This window comes from Bos indicus x Bos taurus, chromosome 18, assembly GCF_003369695.1.
Source record: "Bos indicus x Bos taurus breed Angus x Brahman F1 hybrid chromosome 18, Bos_hybrid_MaternalHap_v2.0, whole genome shotgun sequence".
Lineage (NCBI taxonomy): Eukaryota > Metazoa > Chordata > Mammalia > Artiodactyla > Bovidae > Bos > Bos indicus x Bos taurus.
This window is the reverse complement of record NC_040093.1, coordinates 8,095,568-8,110,667: the sequence shown is the minus strand read 5'-3', so window position 1 is coordinate 8,110,667 and position 15,100 is coordinate 8,095,568. Positions and strand designations below refer to the sequence as shown.

General features: G+C 50.1%; 1 protein-coding gene across 1 annotated transcript; it reads right to left on the bottom strand.

The window, feature by feature from the left end:
* Positions 1–2,630: 2,630 nt before the first annotated feature.
* On the bottom strand, positions 2,631–14,662 carry HAS1 (hyaluronan synthase 1). The gene is made up of 5 exons (XM_027514121.1): positions 14,477–14,662; positions 9,660–10,364; positions 7,968–8,193; positions 7,084–7,216; positions 2,631–3,654 (listed from the first exon to the last, which is right to left on the bottom strand). The coding sequence occupies exons 1-5, from the start codon at positions 14,483–14,485 to the stop codon at positions 2,979–2,981; spliced, it is 1,749 nt and encodes a 582-aa protein (XP_027369922.1). The 5' UTR covers positions 14,486–14,662; the 3' UTR covers positions 2,631–2,978.
* Between the last annotated feature and the right edge of the window lie 438 nt (positions 14,663–15,100).

Genomic DNA, 15,100 nt, shown 5'->3' with positions numbered 1-15,100 from the left:
ACCTTCAAATAAGGACCTTCGTGTCGCCACAAAAGCCTGTTCGTCCCCCAAAACTTTCTTGCTGTCATCAAGTGCATCACCATCCACCCATCCGCTCGACTGGAAACCTAAGTTGTGTTTAGTTTCTCCTCCATGTCTCATCTATTTCCAAGTCTCAGCCTTTTCAATTCCTATATATCTCATGGAGTTGCTCCCTCTCTGTGGTGTACCACCATCTCTTGCCTGGATCTCTGGATCAGTATCCACACTGGTCTCCCTGGTTGAGAGTGGGCTCAGCCTTGTCCCAGTGCGATCCATTCTCCACAAAGCAGCCAGAGTGTTCTTTTTTTGTGTGTGTGTGTGGCTATTTTGGCTAAGGTTTTAATTTTTTAAATTAATTTTTATTGGAATATAGTTTATTTACAGTGTTGGTTAGTTTCTGCTGCACAGCGAAGTGAATCAGTCATACATATACACATATCCACTCTTCTTTAAGTTCTTTTCCCATATATGTCATTACAGAGTATTGAGTAGAGTTCCCTGTGCTATAAAGTAGGTTCTTATAAGTTATCTCTTTTATATATAGTAGTGTGTGTATGAGAAGGAAATGGCACCCCACTCCAGTCCTCTTGCCTGGAAAATCCCATAGACAGAGGAGCCTGGTGGGCTGCAGTCCATGGGGTCGCTAAGAGTCGTACACGACTGAGCGACTTCCCTTTCACTTTTCTCTTTCATGCATTGGAGAGGGAAATGGCAACCCACTCCAGTGTTTTTGGCTGGAGAATCCCGGGGACGGTAGCCTGGTGGGCTTCTGTCTGTGGGCTTCCGTCTATGGGATCGCACAGAGTCGGACACGACTGAAGCGACTTAGCAGCAACTTAGCAGCAGCAGTGTGTGTCAGTTCCAATCTCCAGAGTGATATTCTACAGTTTGTCAGGTCAGGTCACTCCTCTGTCCAGAACCCTTCAGTGGCTCCCCATTGCTACTGGGCCAGAATCCACCTCCCCTCAAGGTCTCCGAAGCACCCCCTGTATTCACCATTATTCCTCTTGTTCTATCCAGGATCTAGGGTACATACTATTTTCCTCCTAGAATCATGTTTCTTCTCCTTTCTGTCTAGTTAACTCAGCTATGATTTCCCCTGAACAGCCTTTATGTACATTAACCTATTTGATCTCCAGGGCAACTCTGTGGGCAGGCACTATGTTGGTGTACCTGACTCCCCTTCTCTATCACCCTCCTCTTTACTCTCTAACCCACTGGCCTGGAACATACAAAGCTCAGTCCTGTCCTTGGGCCTTTGCATGTGCAGTTCTTCCTACTTGAAATGAGATTACTCTGACCCTCACGAAGCCACCTCCCTCTCACTTCACAGGTCTCAGCTCAGATTACACCTCTGACTATTCCCCTCCTCCCACATGATACCTGCCCCCCCCCCCATTTTATTTTTATTTTTTGTGTGACTGGCTTGTGGGATCTTATTTCCCTGACCAGGGATTGAACCTGGGCCCTTGGCAGTGAAAGCTTGGAGTCCTAACCACTGGGTAGCCTGGAAAATCTTAACATCCCCCTATTTTTGCTTGTGCACAGCATTCACTCAGACCTGATGTAAACTTATTTTTTAATTTGGTTTTATGGCTTCCCCACCTTAAAGGTAAGCTCCCTCATAGTGTTCTTCACCAGTATGTTCCCTTTCACTGATTCATTCAATTAGAAAATATTTACTGAGTGTTTATTATGTGTCAGGCATTTTCAAGGCACTGTAGACACAACAATGAAGAAATCAGAACAGACAAAAATCTGCACCCTCAAGACAGGTGCAGGGGATTAAGAGATACAGACGATTATGTGCCTGTTAGTTGCTCAGTTGTGTTCGACTCTTTGGGACCCCCGTGGTCTGTCCATGGAATTCTCCAGACAAGAATACTGGAGTGGGTTGCCATTCACTTCTCCAGGGGATCCTCCCAACTCAGGGATCAATCCAGGTCTCCTGCATTGCAGGCAGATTCTTTACCGTCTGAGCTACCAAGGACTAATGGATTATGTTCCTGAGAATCCTTAACTAAGGATAACACTGTCTTTGCTTAATGGAATAGGAGCTCCTGGAAAGCAGACGCAGACTCTTAATAGCTTCTGTATTTGCAAACCTGGCAATGTGTGTGGAATTCAATAGGAACTTGGTAAATGTGTTTTGTGGTTGACTGACTGAATCAAAGAATGATTGAAGTGAAATGCCAGCATCCAGCAGATAATAGATGCTCCATAGTACCTGAATGAGATGTTGAGAAATTCCACCTTCAAAACAAGCCCGACCCATGGCATTCCTATCCCTGTTTTCCAAAGAGGACGTCCAGGCTAAAAGAAAGGAGGGTATCCTGTCTAGTTTCAAACAGGCTCCTCTGTCCATGGAATTTTCCAGGGAAGAATTATGGGAGCAGGTTGCCCTTTCCTTCTCCAGGAGACCTTCCAAACCCAGGGATCGAACCCATGTCTCCTGAGTCCCCTGCATTGACAGGTAGATTGTTTACCACTATGCCACCTGGGAAGCCCCAAGACCCAGCCAGGAGTCCTCAGTTCTCAACCATGCAGCCCCCCTTAGTTCTGGGGGGGAGGGGGGGAAGAAAAGAAAAAAAAAAAAACGGAGAGTAGGCTGAGAAGAAAATAAATAAAATTCTTTATTATATTCTAATACATAGTACAAATGGAGGTTAAATAAGAACAGAGAAATCAGGGGACCCAGGACAGCTTGTGGGGACCCCTTTCGCCCTGCCCCTAAAAATCCACACCCTGATCAATAAATACCCCTCCCAAGAGACCCAGAAGTCCCAGCCCGCCCAACCCCTCAAAAGAGTCCAGGCTGAGAAGTCTTGGGTCGAGCCCCTCACTTCACAGAGGAGGGCCACTGAGGCCCAGGGGGTCACCCAGCAGGTGCGTAGTTCCGGGAACCCCGCTAAGCCCCCTCGGGCCGCTCCCCGAGCCAGCGCCCCGTGCACCCAGGCTCACACCTGGACGCGGTAGCCTCCCGCCCGCCGCCGGCAGAGCCTCCGCACGCCCACCCAGTAGAGGGTCAGCATGACGGCCCAGTAGCCCACGTAAGCGCCGGCGCCCGCGGCCAGGTGGTGGGCCTCGGCCGCCCGGGAGGGGCCGCTCCAGTCGGCCCGGGCCTCGTGGACCACGCTGCGGACCAGGCCCCCGAGCAGCAGCAGCGCCCAGAGGGCCAGGGGCAGCACGGGCACGTAGTTGGCTGCCAGCTTGCGGCGGCCCGACGTGCCCCAGCCGCTCTGATTCATGGTGGCCAGCGCCAGGAACTTGGCCGGCAGGAGGCCGCCCATGTAGAGGGGCGCGTAGAGCGAGAGCAGCAGCATCCGCAGGCAGCCCCGCAGCCAGGCTGCGAATGCCGCCTTGGCCAGCGCCACACCCTGCACGCACAGCAGCACCCAGAGCAGCGCCCAGGGGCGGCCCGCGTAGAAGAGCCGCAGCACCGTGGCCGCCACGAAGAAGGGGAAGAGCCCCGAGACCACCGCCTCGTAGGTCATCCACGCGTGGTGCCGGTGCCACCAGAGCGCATTGTACAGCCACTCGCGGAAGTACGACTTGGACCAGCGCGTCTGCTGGCTCAGCCAGCGCAGGAAGGACGAGGGCGTCTCCGAGTAGCAGCGAGACCGCGAGGTGTACCTGGGAGGGAGGGAAGAGACGGGGCTGTCAGCGCGGCTCTCCTTGGAGCCCACGGGGACAGATCCGAGCCAGGAATGGCCCCTGGGGCACGTGTGCTCAGCCTCTCTTGGAGAAGGAAATGGCAACCCACTCCAGTACTCTTGCCTGGAGAATCCCATGGACGGAGGAGCCTGGTGGGCTACAGTCCATGGGGTCGCAAAGAATGAGACACGACTGAGCGACTCTCTTTCTGGACTTCAGGGTTTCCGATACCTACCTGGGTCCCTGGACTTTTTATCTAAGTGTGTGTGCTCTTTGGGACCCCATGGACGGGTCCAGACTCCTCTGTCCATGAATGAGATTCTCCAGGCAAGAATACTGGAGTGGGTTGCCATTTCCTTTTCTAGAGGATCTTTCTGACCCAGGGATCAAACCTACATCTCTTGTGTCTGCTGTACTGGCAGGTGGGTTCTTTACCACTGTGCCACCTGGGAAACCCCTCTTTATCCAACAGGAATTGATTAAAAGGCCAGTGGAGGAATTCAGAGAAGCCTTTACTGGGACTCCTGCTGCAAGTAACACGTTCCCTTGCTTGCTCCCTCCCCTGTGGGGCTGGGGAGGCACTGGTCCCTTACATGCGATGAGGGTAGGAACGGATCAGTAGATCAGGTGGATGGGGTAGTTTTGGTGGTCTGCCCACCCCTTTGGTGGTGCACCGTGCAGGGATCAGGCCTGGTACCCCCACTTTTGCTCCCTACACCTCAGAAATGGCAGTTGAGTTTTGGCCTTTTTGTGTCTCATTGTTCACAAGTCGCCCAGGCTGCACATGCATGTGGGTTACTTTTAGTCCCTTATCGTTTCTTTGTATTTTGTTACTGGAGGAGGCCTTTGGGTGAAGCACTGGTATAGCATCTGCCTACAATGCAGAAGACCCGGATTCAATCCCTGGGTCAGGAAGATCCTCTGGAGAAGGAAATGGCAACACACTCCAGTACTCTTCCCTGGAAAATCCCATGGACAGAGGAGCGTGGTAGGCTACAGTCCAAGGGGTAGCAAAGAGCCGGACACGACTGAGCGGTGTCACTTTCACTTTCAGTGAAGTATAGGGTCCCAGGTCCCAGCCTGTCTCATTCTCATATGTAAAATGGGGTCAACAATGTTTCCTACCTAATAGATGAGGGTTGAAGGAGGATTAATGTCAAGTGCTTAAGACCAGTATATTGTACTTGCTCAACTGATGGTGGCTATTACTATTTTTACTATGACTAATGTAACTTGGCATTACTACTATCATTGCAGTGGCCAACACTATTACTAATACTATACTAATACTATCACTAATCTATTACGAATACTGTTATTGGCAGACCTCAGGGTGAGGAAGGAGCCAGGCATGGTTCCTACTTGGGATAGCCCTTGCCTTAAAGCTTCTCAAGGGAACTATTAAGCTCCCTTCCTGTGGCCCTGGCAGACATTACTAATCAATCCCTCCCAGGTTTCCAGCCAAGCCCCCACAAAGCTAAAATCACTTATGTGAGACATCATCGAAGTGGCCTCCAGCAGTCAGCTTGTTAGGAGGGATTAAACCATTCTGTCCCCAGGGGCATTGTTTGACAGTGCCCAGTCTCCTCCCCCTGTGCCACCTGGGATCCTCAGTGACCTCCGTGGTAATCCTCTTCCTCCTGCAGTCCATACTCAAAACAGCTGTCCTGTTACAACAGCATGCTACCCCTCTGCTCAAAACCGCCAATGGCTCCCTCTCCTTAGTTCACAGTTCTTGACCACAGAGGCTCTCATGAGTGGACCCTCCACCCTGTGAGCTCTCTGTCCTCTCCTGACGCTCTCTCCCTTGCTATTGGTCCAGCTGCTCTATTTTCAGCCCCCATTCCTATCTTATCCTAATTTGTCATTTCACTCTCTATCTGGAAACTTCTATCCACCTTCCTGGCTTTATATGTCACCTTAGCATGTGCTGTTGTTCAGTTGCTAGATGTGTCCAACACTCTGCAACCCCATGGATTGCAGCATGCCAGGCTTCCCTGTCCTCCACTATCTGCCAGAATTTTCTCAGACTCATATCCATTGAGTCAGTGATGCTATCTAACCATCTCATCCTCTGTTATCCCCCTCTCCTCCTGCCTTCGATCCTTCCCAACCTCAGGGTCTTTTCCAATGAGCTGGCTCTTTGCAGCAAGTGTCCAAAGTATTGGAGCTTCAGCTTCAGCATCAGTCCTTCCAATGAATATTCAGGACCAATTTCCTTTAGGATGGACTGGTTTGATATTCTTGCAGACCAAGGGACTGTCAAGAGTCTTCACCAGATGTATCATTCTCTAATAGGCTATATTTCCAACTTCTACATTTTACTTATTGTCTATCTCCGCAATCAGTGTAAGCATGAATTTGCAGTTCTTTTGTTTGCTGCTGCATCCCCAGAGCTGAAAACTTGGGAGGCACTTGAAGAATATTTGTCAAGTGCATAAAGATATGGGTTCCCTTGGTATACGCTGAGTTCTCTCTGGCACTGTCACTGGTCTAACTTTGTAGAAATATCTTTCCCTCGTATGTCACCTGGTCTAGCCACACTCCCCTGAATCTCCTTCAGTTACATCCCTTCTTCCTGAAGCACTTATTGGGGTTTAGGGGCTCCCCTCCTCTCCCACGTGAATCTTCTCACTCTCTCACTAGCTGATCCCACTCTGTTGATGTCTTTCTCTTCCAACAGATTGGGGAGTCTGTGCTCTCCATAGTGGAGCCATCTTGCCCAATTTCATGTTTTATCTTCTAGGTGGCATTCCCACCCTCACCTCACCTACTTGGCAGAGTCCACTGGGTCACATGGTTCCATGTAAAGGCCACCCCTGGCCCTATGGTATCTTCTACTCTCCTCTAGTGTCTCACTTGATGCATTGGATTGGCCAAAAAGTTCACTGGTAATGTGTTACGAAAAACCCAAATGAACTTTTTGGCCAACATTATAGCTCATGATTCAATGCAAGTGTCCCATCTGTTCTTCATGGTTTCTCTCTGTCTCCTCTGAAATATTGCTAGAGAGACCCAAATGTCCTATGATTTACTTTAACTTTGGAGTAACCCCAACACACACACCCGAGAAGGCAATGGCAACCCACTCCAGTATTCTTGCCTAGAGAATCCCGTGGACAGAGGAGCCTGGTGGGCTGCTGTCTATGGGGTCACACAGAGTCGGACATGACTGAAGCAACTTAGCACGCATGCATGCATTGGAGAAGGAAATGGCAACCCACTCCAGTGTTCTTGCCTGGAGAATCCCAGGGACAGAGGAGCCTGGTGGGCTGCCGTCTATGGGGTCGCACAGAGTCGGACACAACTGAAGCAACTTGGCAGCAGCAGCAGAAGCAAAACACACACATTTGCTGAGATACTCATTGGCCCCTGCACACACCCAGCCACCCAGTGCCCTCAGCTTACTTGGTGGCATAGCCCATGCTGAGCATGCGGTTGGTGAGGTGACGGTCATCCCCAAAGGTGCAGTGGGTGCCCAGGAACTTCTGGTTGTACCAGGCCTCAAGGAACTGCTGCAGGAGGTTGTTCCTGTATAGGCCTGGGTGAGGGAGGGGCACACAGGAGCCTCAGCTGCTGCTGTTGCCAGCACCACCCCCAGCCCAACTCATCTCCAATTCCAATCCCATCCTTTCTCTAAATATTTATTTCTATTTATTTATTCAGCTGCTCTAGGACTTCGTTGTGGCATGTGGGATCTAGTTCCCCTACCAGCGATTGAAGCTGGGCCCCCTGCCTTGGGATGATGTAGTCATAGCCACTGGACCATCATTGTAGGCCCTCCAGCCCCATCTTTAACCACCTCAATCCCATTCTTAACCCTGTCTCCAATGACAACTCCAGCCATGATCCTGTTCTCAACCTCACCTCTTTCCTCAACCCCACACCCATCCCAAACTTGCCCCAGTCCCATCCCTGACCCACAGCCACTTTGACTGCAAACCCATCCCCAATCTGGTATCCATTCTCAGCTCCACCCCCTACTCATCCTCATCCAAAAAACCCATCTCCAGCCTTAAGCCTAGCACCAACAGTGTTCTTAAGTTCCAAACCCATCTCATCCCCTTCCCCAATCCTTTGCCCAGCCCCAGTCCAATCACTATCCACATGCTTTCTCCAGACCATTCCTAACACCAGACACCATCCCCACCTCCAGCTTCCAATCTTACCCCATCCCCAGTTCCTGCCCCAGCCCCATCTTTGTCTCCTGTCTCAGTCGCATCTTCAATTGCTCCTCTTCTCCCTTCCTTCTCCACACCATCCATGGCCCTCCCAGCCCTACCCCTGCTCACCTAGGGGCCCACTGATGCAGGACACGCAGTGGAAGTAGCTCTGGCAAGCCCGCTCCACATTGAAGGCCACCCAGTACCGCAGGCTGCTTAGGAAGCTGACCCAGGAGTCCAGAGGGTTCAGGATCCGTACATCGCCCCCAACAGCCCCTACACGGGGGTCCTCGTCCAGCACCCGCACCAGCTCCAGCAGCGCCATGGGGTCCAGCCTCGTATCTGAGTCACAGACCTGACAAATGGAAGCGGCCAAGATTCAGGCAAGATCCTTGCACAGGGCTGGCAATTGAGGGTCCCTTACAAAGGATGAGGACCAGCTCAGACACTCTGCAGCCAATCTGAACATAGCTTTGAGTTTTTTAGTCATGTTCAATGTTTTATCACATTTTAAGATGACCGCCCCCCTCCCACACACACACCCACGCTCTTGTAAAATACCCTCCTCTGGTGTGTGGGCAAGATCTGTAACTTGCTTCTAACCTATAGAATATGGCCAATGGCCAAAGTGATGATATAGAACTCCCATAACCGTGTTCTCTTATTTGGAAATGGTGAAGGAGTTTTGCAGTGTAATTAAGATTCCTAATCTGTTGGCTTTAAGTTAATCAAAGGGAGAGTATCCTGGGTGGGCCTGACCTAATCAGGTGAGCCCTTTAAAAGAGAGTCTAGAAGTCAGATTCTTGCTGGTCTTCACAAGGCAAGCTGCTATGAGTTCTATGGTTGCAAAGAAACAAATTCTGCCAACAAACACGTGAGCTTGGAACAGGTCCTGGAACCTTTGATAAGACCAAGTTCCAACTGACACCATGACTGCAGCCTGATGACACCCTGAACAAGGGATCCAGTCAAGCTTTGCCCAGATTCCTAACCCATGGAAACTATGAGATAATAATAAATGTGTTTTGTTTCAAGCTGCCAAATGTGTGGAAATTTGTTATGCAGCAGTATAAAAAAAACCTGTTGCAATGCATTAATGAATAAATTACTGCATTGAATGGATGAATGAATGATGAAATGAACAAATAAATCTCTATACTGATAGGTAAATGGAGGATAAACAAAAGAATCTCAACACTGAATGAATGAAGAAACAGAATGAACCAATCTCTACATTTAATGACTTAATTTAGGTAAATGAGTAAATGAATGAATGATCTCCATATTGGATGGACAGATGGATGCATGAAAGAATGAGTGAAAGAAAGAATTTCTACCTTGGATGAAGAAAAGATGGAACTTCTGTATTGAATGGATGAATAAATAAAGGAGTGAATGATCTCTGTAGTGGATGATAAGATAAATGAATGAAGAAAAGATACAATGAAAGAAGGAAGAGAAAGAAGGACAGACATTCTGTATTGAATGGGTAAATGAATCTTTATATTGAATGGATGGATAAATGGATGGATGTGTTAATGAGAGTTTCTGCATCAAATGGATGAATGAATGGAAAAGGAAGGAAAGAAGGAAGAAATCTCTTCACTGAATGGATAAATGAATGAACAAAAAGAATGCGTTATCTCCCTAATAGTTAGCTGGATAAATGGAAGTATGAATGGTGGAAGGAAGGAATCTCTTCATTGAATGGATGAATGAATAAAGGAAGCAGAGAGGTTCATTCCAATTGAATGAAGGATCCGAGGGAAGTGGGATGGGGGTGTTAGGGTCACAGACGCGGCGGGGGCGCCCCCCACTCACCTGCACGTAGTCCACCGAGTCGCCGAGAGCCTTGAAGGCCGTGTACATGACCTCGCGCTTGCCGCCCCAGCGCTGCGCCACGCACACGCACCTGCGCGTCTTCACCAGCGCCTCCACCGCCAGGCGCCCGGGGTCCTCGGCCTCCACCTCGCGGTAGGCGCCCTCGCCCGCCGCGCCCGCCGCCGCCGGCTCCCAGGGCTGGTGATAGTTACCGTCCCACACATAGGTGGCGGGGTCCTCGTCGGCGAAGACCTCGCGGAACATGTCGACCATGTACAGGTCCTCGGCGCGGTTGCCGTCCACCACCATGAGGACGCGCAGGCGCGTGCGCGGGTACACCAGGGCTCGGGCCGACACCAGGCACTGGCGCAGGTACGCGGGGTCCTCCTGGTACGCCGAGATGGTGAGCGCCACGCTGCGCGCCGTGGCCGCCTCCGGGGGCCCCCGCGCCGCCGCGCGCCGCGCCGCCGCCGCCACCCGCCGGTGCTCCAGGTAGGCGAAGAGGCTCTGCGCCACCAGGTGCGCCGAGAGGAAGGCCCCGTAGAGGCCGAAGGCCAGGAGGCCGTAGCGATCGGAGGCCAGCGGCACGCCGGCGGCGTAGGCCCAGGTCATGAGGCCCAGGATGAGCAGCGCGAAGGCGATGGTCAGCACCCGGCGGACCAGGCCGGAGCAGTGGCGGGCTGCCTGGCTGGGCTTGGGCACGTCCTTCGGGAAAAGAAAGGGGGAAAGAAGAGTCCTGAGATGCTCTCCGGGAAGGGAAGCCCTCCTGGCTTTTGTTTCCAGGCCAACGGTCACATCTCCTTTTCATAAAGAGAATCCCCTGGGTACTGCACAGTTAAGTAAATGTGGCAAACAGTTATCAAGGCTGAATACCTGCTTTCTCTGCTTGTGATGCTATTTCCCCACGTGTTTAACAGCTTTAAAATCCACAAGGATTACACTCAGTGGAGTGTCACAGTTGAATTAACAGGGGTTCCTTGCCTCCTTCTTAGTGGCAGGGAAAATGATTCATCTCATAAAGCTTTCTTGCTGCTGCTGCTAAGTCATTTCAGTCATGTCCGACCCCATAGACGGCAGCCACCAGGCTCCCCCGTCCCTGGGATTCTCCAGGCAAGAACACTGGAGTGGGTTGCCATTTCCTTCTCCAATGCAGGAAAGTGAAAAGTGAAAGTGAAGTCGCTGAGTCGTGTTCGACTCTTAGCGACCCCATGGACTGCAACCTACCAGGCTCCTCCATCCATGGGATTTTCCAGGCAAAGTACTGGAGGGGGTGCCATTGCCTTGGCATAAAGCTTTCTTAGTGTTAAGATAATAATAGTGATAAAAATACATCTCAGAGAAGAATGCAATGTGCTTTAAACGTTTTACAAAAACTAACTTATTTTCCTCACAACAGCCCTGTGAGGTAGGTACTATTATTGTGTGTGTATGTGCTTAGTCACTTCAGTTGTGTCCAACTCTTTGCAACCCCATGAACTCTAGCCCTTCAATCTCCTCTGTCCTTGGGATTTCCCAGGCAAGAATACTGGAGCGGGTTCTCATTTCCTACTCCAGGGGAGCTTCCCAACCCAGGGACTGAACTTGTGTCTCCTGCGTCTCCTGCGTTGGCTGGTGGATTCTTTACCACTGAGCCACCTGGGAAGTCCCATCCCCATTTTACAGGTGAGGCATCTGAGTCACATAGAGGTGCAGCGACCTGCCCAAGGTCTGCCTGGAAAGCAGAGAAGTCAAGCCTTTGTGTGTTTTCTTTGGGGGGGTGGGGGGTGTTGCATTAAAAATTATTTTTATTGAAGTATAGTTGATTTACAATGTTGTGTTAATTTCTGCTGTTCAGCAGTAATTCAGTTAAACATATATATTCTTTTCCATTATAATTTATCACAGGATATTGAATACAGTGTCCTGGACTCTACAGTAGGACCTTGTTGTTTCTCCATTCTATATGTGACAGTTTGCAACTGCTAATCTCAAATTCTCAACCCTTCCCTCTGCACCTCGGCACCTCTCTTCCCGTTTGGTCACCACAAATGTGTCAGAGAAGCCAAGATTTGAACCACAACCTTATATATTGGCTTTACTCCACACCAGCACCCCAGGGGGTGGGGTGGGGGAACAGATAATCTTTCCTGCCACCACCATAGAGATGGCAAAACCAAGTACTGATTAGCCAGAAGGAGTGGCTGGCAGGACCAGGTGCCCAGTACATGTGACTGGCAGAGCTCATAATCAAAGGGAAGGAGGTGCCTCTGTTTTCTTGTCTGTAAAATGGGGGTTTAGCCCCTTCCACGTGCCAAGCCCTGGTAAGGTGAATACTGTTAACGCTTCCTATTACAGATGAGGAAACTGAGACCCAGGTGGGTGTGTTCTCTCATCTAAGGTCACTCAGGCTCCAGCCTCTGGCTCCACCATCCTCTACGCTAAACTGCCTTCTCCCTCTGTCACCAGTTCGCACCTCTTGGGTTCATTATGAGTTAAATGAATCACGGTCCAGTACGTGACCCATGGGCACCTGTAGCTACAGACCACTTGAAATGCAGCGGGTGCCACTGAGGAGCTGAATTTTTAATCGTATTCAATTTCAATGTTTGAATTCAGAAACTGGGACTTCCTCGGTGGACCAGTGATTACGAATCCGCCTTCCGATGCAGAGGACATGGGTTTGATCCCTGGTTAGGAAACTAAGCCTGCGTGGGGCGACCGTGCCACAGCTAGAGAGAAGCCTGTGTGCTGCAACTAAGGCCTGACACAACCAAAAATAAATAGATAAATATTTTTTAAAATAAAAATACATTTAAAACAGATCCTTAATTCAGTCATTGGAAGGCTTTTACCCATGTTTGGAACAAGTAGGATCTGTGAAGCTTCTTTTTCAACTGATGTTATGAAATCTAAAAATACAGATCAAGCATCTCCAGTGAAAACATAGCATCTGCATGAGATGTGCTACACATCTCGATTGTGAAGCCTGAGTGTGGAAAAAAGAAAGTAAAACACCGCATTCATGTCTTTGTACTGAAATGGTAATTTTTGATATATATAGCAGGGAGTCGGCCCCCTACGGCCTCTTGGACCAAATGCCTGCCTCCTTTTTCACTACAGCCTGGCAAGCTAAGATTAGTTTTTATGTTTTTAGAATGTTGAAAAAAGTCAAAACAAGAATAATATTTTGTGGGACATGAAAATTATATGAATACACACACTACTATGTATAAAATAGATAAACAACAAGGACCGACTGTATAGCACAGGGAACTACACTCAATATTTTATCATAACCTACATGGGAAAAGAATCTGAAAGAGCATATATATATACATATACATATACATATACATATACATATAATTGAATGACTTTGCTGTACACCTGAAACTAACATGACATTGTAAATCAACTTCTTGTTGTTTAGTCAATAAGTCGTGCCTGAGTCTTTTGTGACTCCTGTGGACTGTAGCCAGCCAGGCTCCTCTGTCCATGGGATTTCACAGACAAGAATAATGGAGTGGGTCGTCATTTCCTTCTCCAGGGGATCTTCCCAACCCAGGGATGGAACCTGCGTCTCCTGTATTGGCAGGCAGATTCTTTACCACTGAGCCACCTGAGAAGCCCTGTAAATCAATTATACTTCAATAAAAATAAAGGAATAAAGAAGATTACATGAAATTCAAATGTTACTGTTCTTAACATCGTTTCCTTGGCACACCACACACATCTGGTTACATATTGTCTACAGCTGCTTCCTCATTATGCCAAAGAAGTGTAGTTACAATGGAGACCATATGGCCCTCAAAACCCCGAATATTGACTGTCTGGCCTGGTACAGAAAAAGTTTGCTGACTCCTGATACCATGGGTTAAAGAAAACTTTATTATTAAAATTAATCACACCTGTTTCGTTTTCCTTTTTAATGTGGCTACTAGAAAATTTTAAATGATGTCTGCGACTCGTTTAATGTTTCTCTGGTACTGGTGCTAAGTCGCTTCAGTCGTGTCCGACTCAGTGCGACCCCATAGAGGGCAGCCCACCAGGCTCCCCCGTCCCTGGGATTCTCCAGGCAAGAACACTGGAGTGGGTTGCCTACTGCAGAGCTAAGTTACAGCTTTTAGCCTGGTGCTAGTAATCGCTCAGTATTAACCACTGTTATTATTTCTTCTGGAATCTTCCTCCTGAGACCCTTTGGCCCAAACCTAGCTGTGCCTGAGTTCCTGGGGGTGGGCCAGTTCATGGTGGGGATCCTAGGGACAGGTGGGCATCCGGAGAATCCTAACGCCAACAACAGTCACAGTCACATGCCATGGACACACACCCCAGACAAGATGACCCCAGACACCTGCCAGTAGAATTTAGTGATCCTGAGACCCCCTCCACTGACAGCCACACAGGTGAACTCGAGGGCACGTGCCCTTCAGCAGATAAGAACACCACCACCAGCAAACACACACACACACTCACCAGGCAAGGTCAGGAAAAAAAAGTTAACAGTTGAGATTGAACCATAGGAAACTGCCATTTTCATCAGTCAAAAGTAACCAGAGATGGGCGATTTCATTTAGTCCACCTTAATATTTACCGAACACAAGAAAATAGAAATTTAGACCCACATGTGGTGCAAAGACAGCTCTTCTCTGCCCGATCCGGTCCGGGGCACATGGACCTACACGGATTTACAGGCAGGTTGGACCTGACATGCATTCAGGCCAGAAGGCACACAGACTCACAGGGCTGCTGTCACGCACAGGAGCACACATGCGCACAAACGTGCGGGGAGGCCTCCCGCCCGCAGTCTCACGCGTGCCCACGCACACTCAGGCACACACCTGTGTCATCGCTGCGGCTCCGGCGGCCTCTCTCCTCGCCAGCTGGCTGCTCCCGAGTCTCCCCGCTGCCCCTGAGCTTGGGGCAGATTTGAAGAGCCGGGCGGGCGGGGGCGGGAGGAGGGGCTGACGTCAGGGATGAGCTGGGCCAGGGGCTCTGAGGTCACGGCCGAGACTCCGGCAGCCACACCCGCTTCCCGCCATCACCCCCGCCCCCCTGTACCAGATGGGCCTCCCCTTCCAGCCCCTCATTCTCGCTCCCCTTCCCTCTCCCCCCGAAGCCCCCAACACCCCAACTCCTGGCCCCATCTCTCCCCTCCATTTCTCCTCCTGTCTCTCTGCCTTCATCTCATTCCTCTATGTCTGGACTTCTCTCCATCCTTTTCGTTCTCCCCACTCGCTCTCTCTCCACCCCTTTTCCCCCCTCTCTCCCCTATTTCTCTCTCTTCCCCACTACCCCCAGCCCCCCTCGCTTCCCCTCTTATCTCCCCCCGCAACACACAATGCCCGCCACTCCCCTCGAATCCTTGGAATCTCTCCCATGTTGGCTTCCCTGGGGACTGGCCACTGACAGATGGAATGAGAGGCACACATGTGCGTGCTGGTGGGTGTGACTGTGTGTGCCCT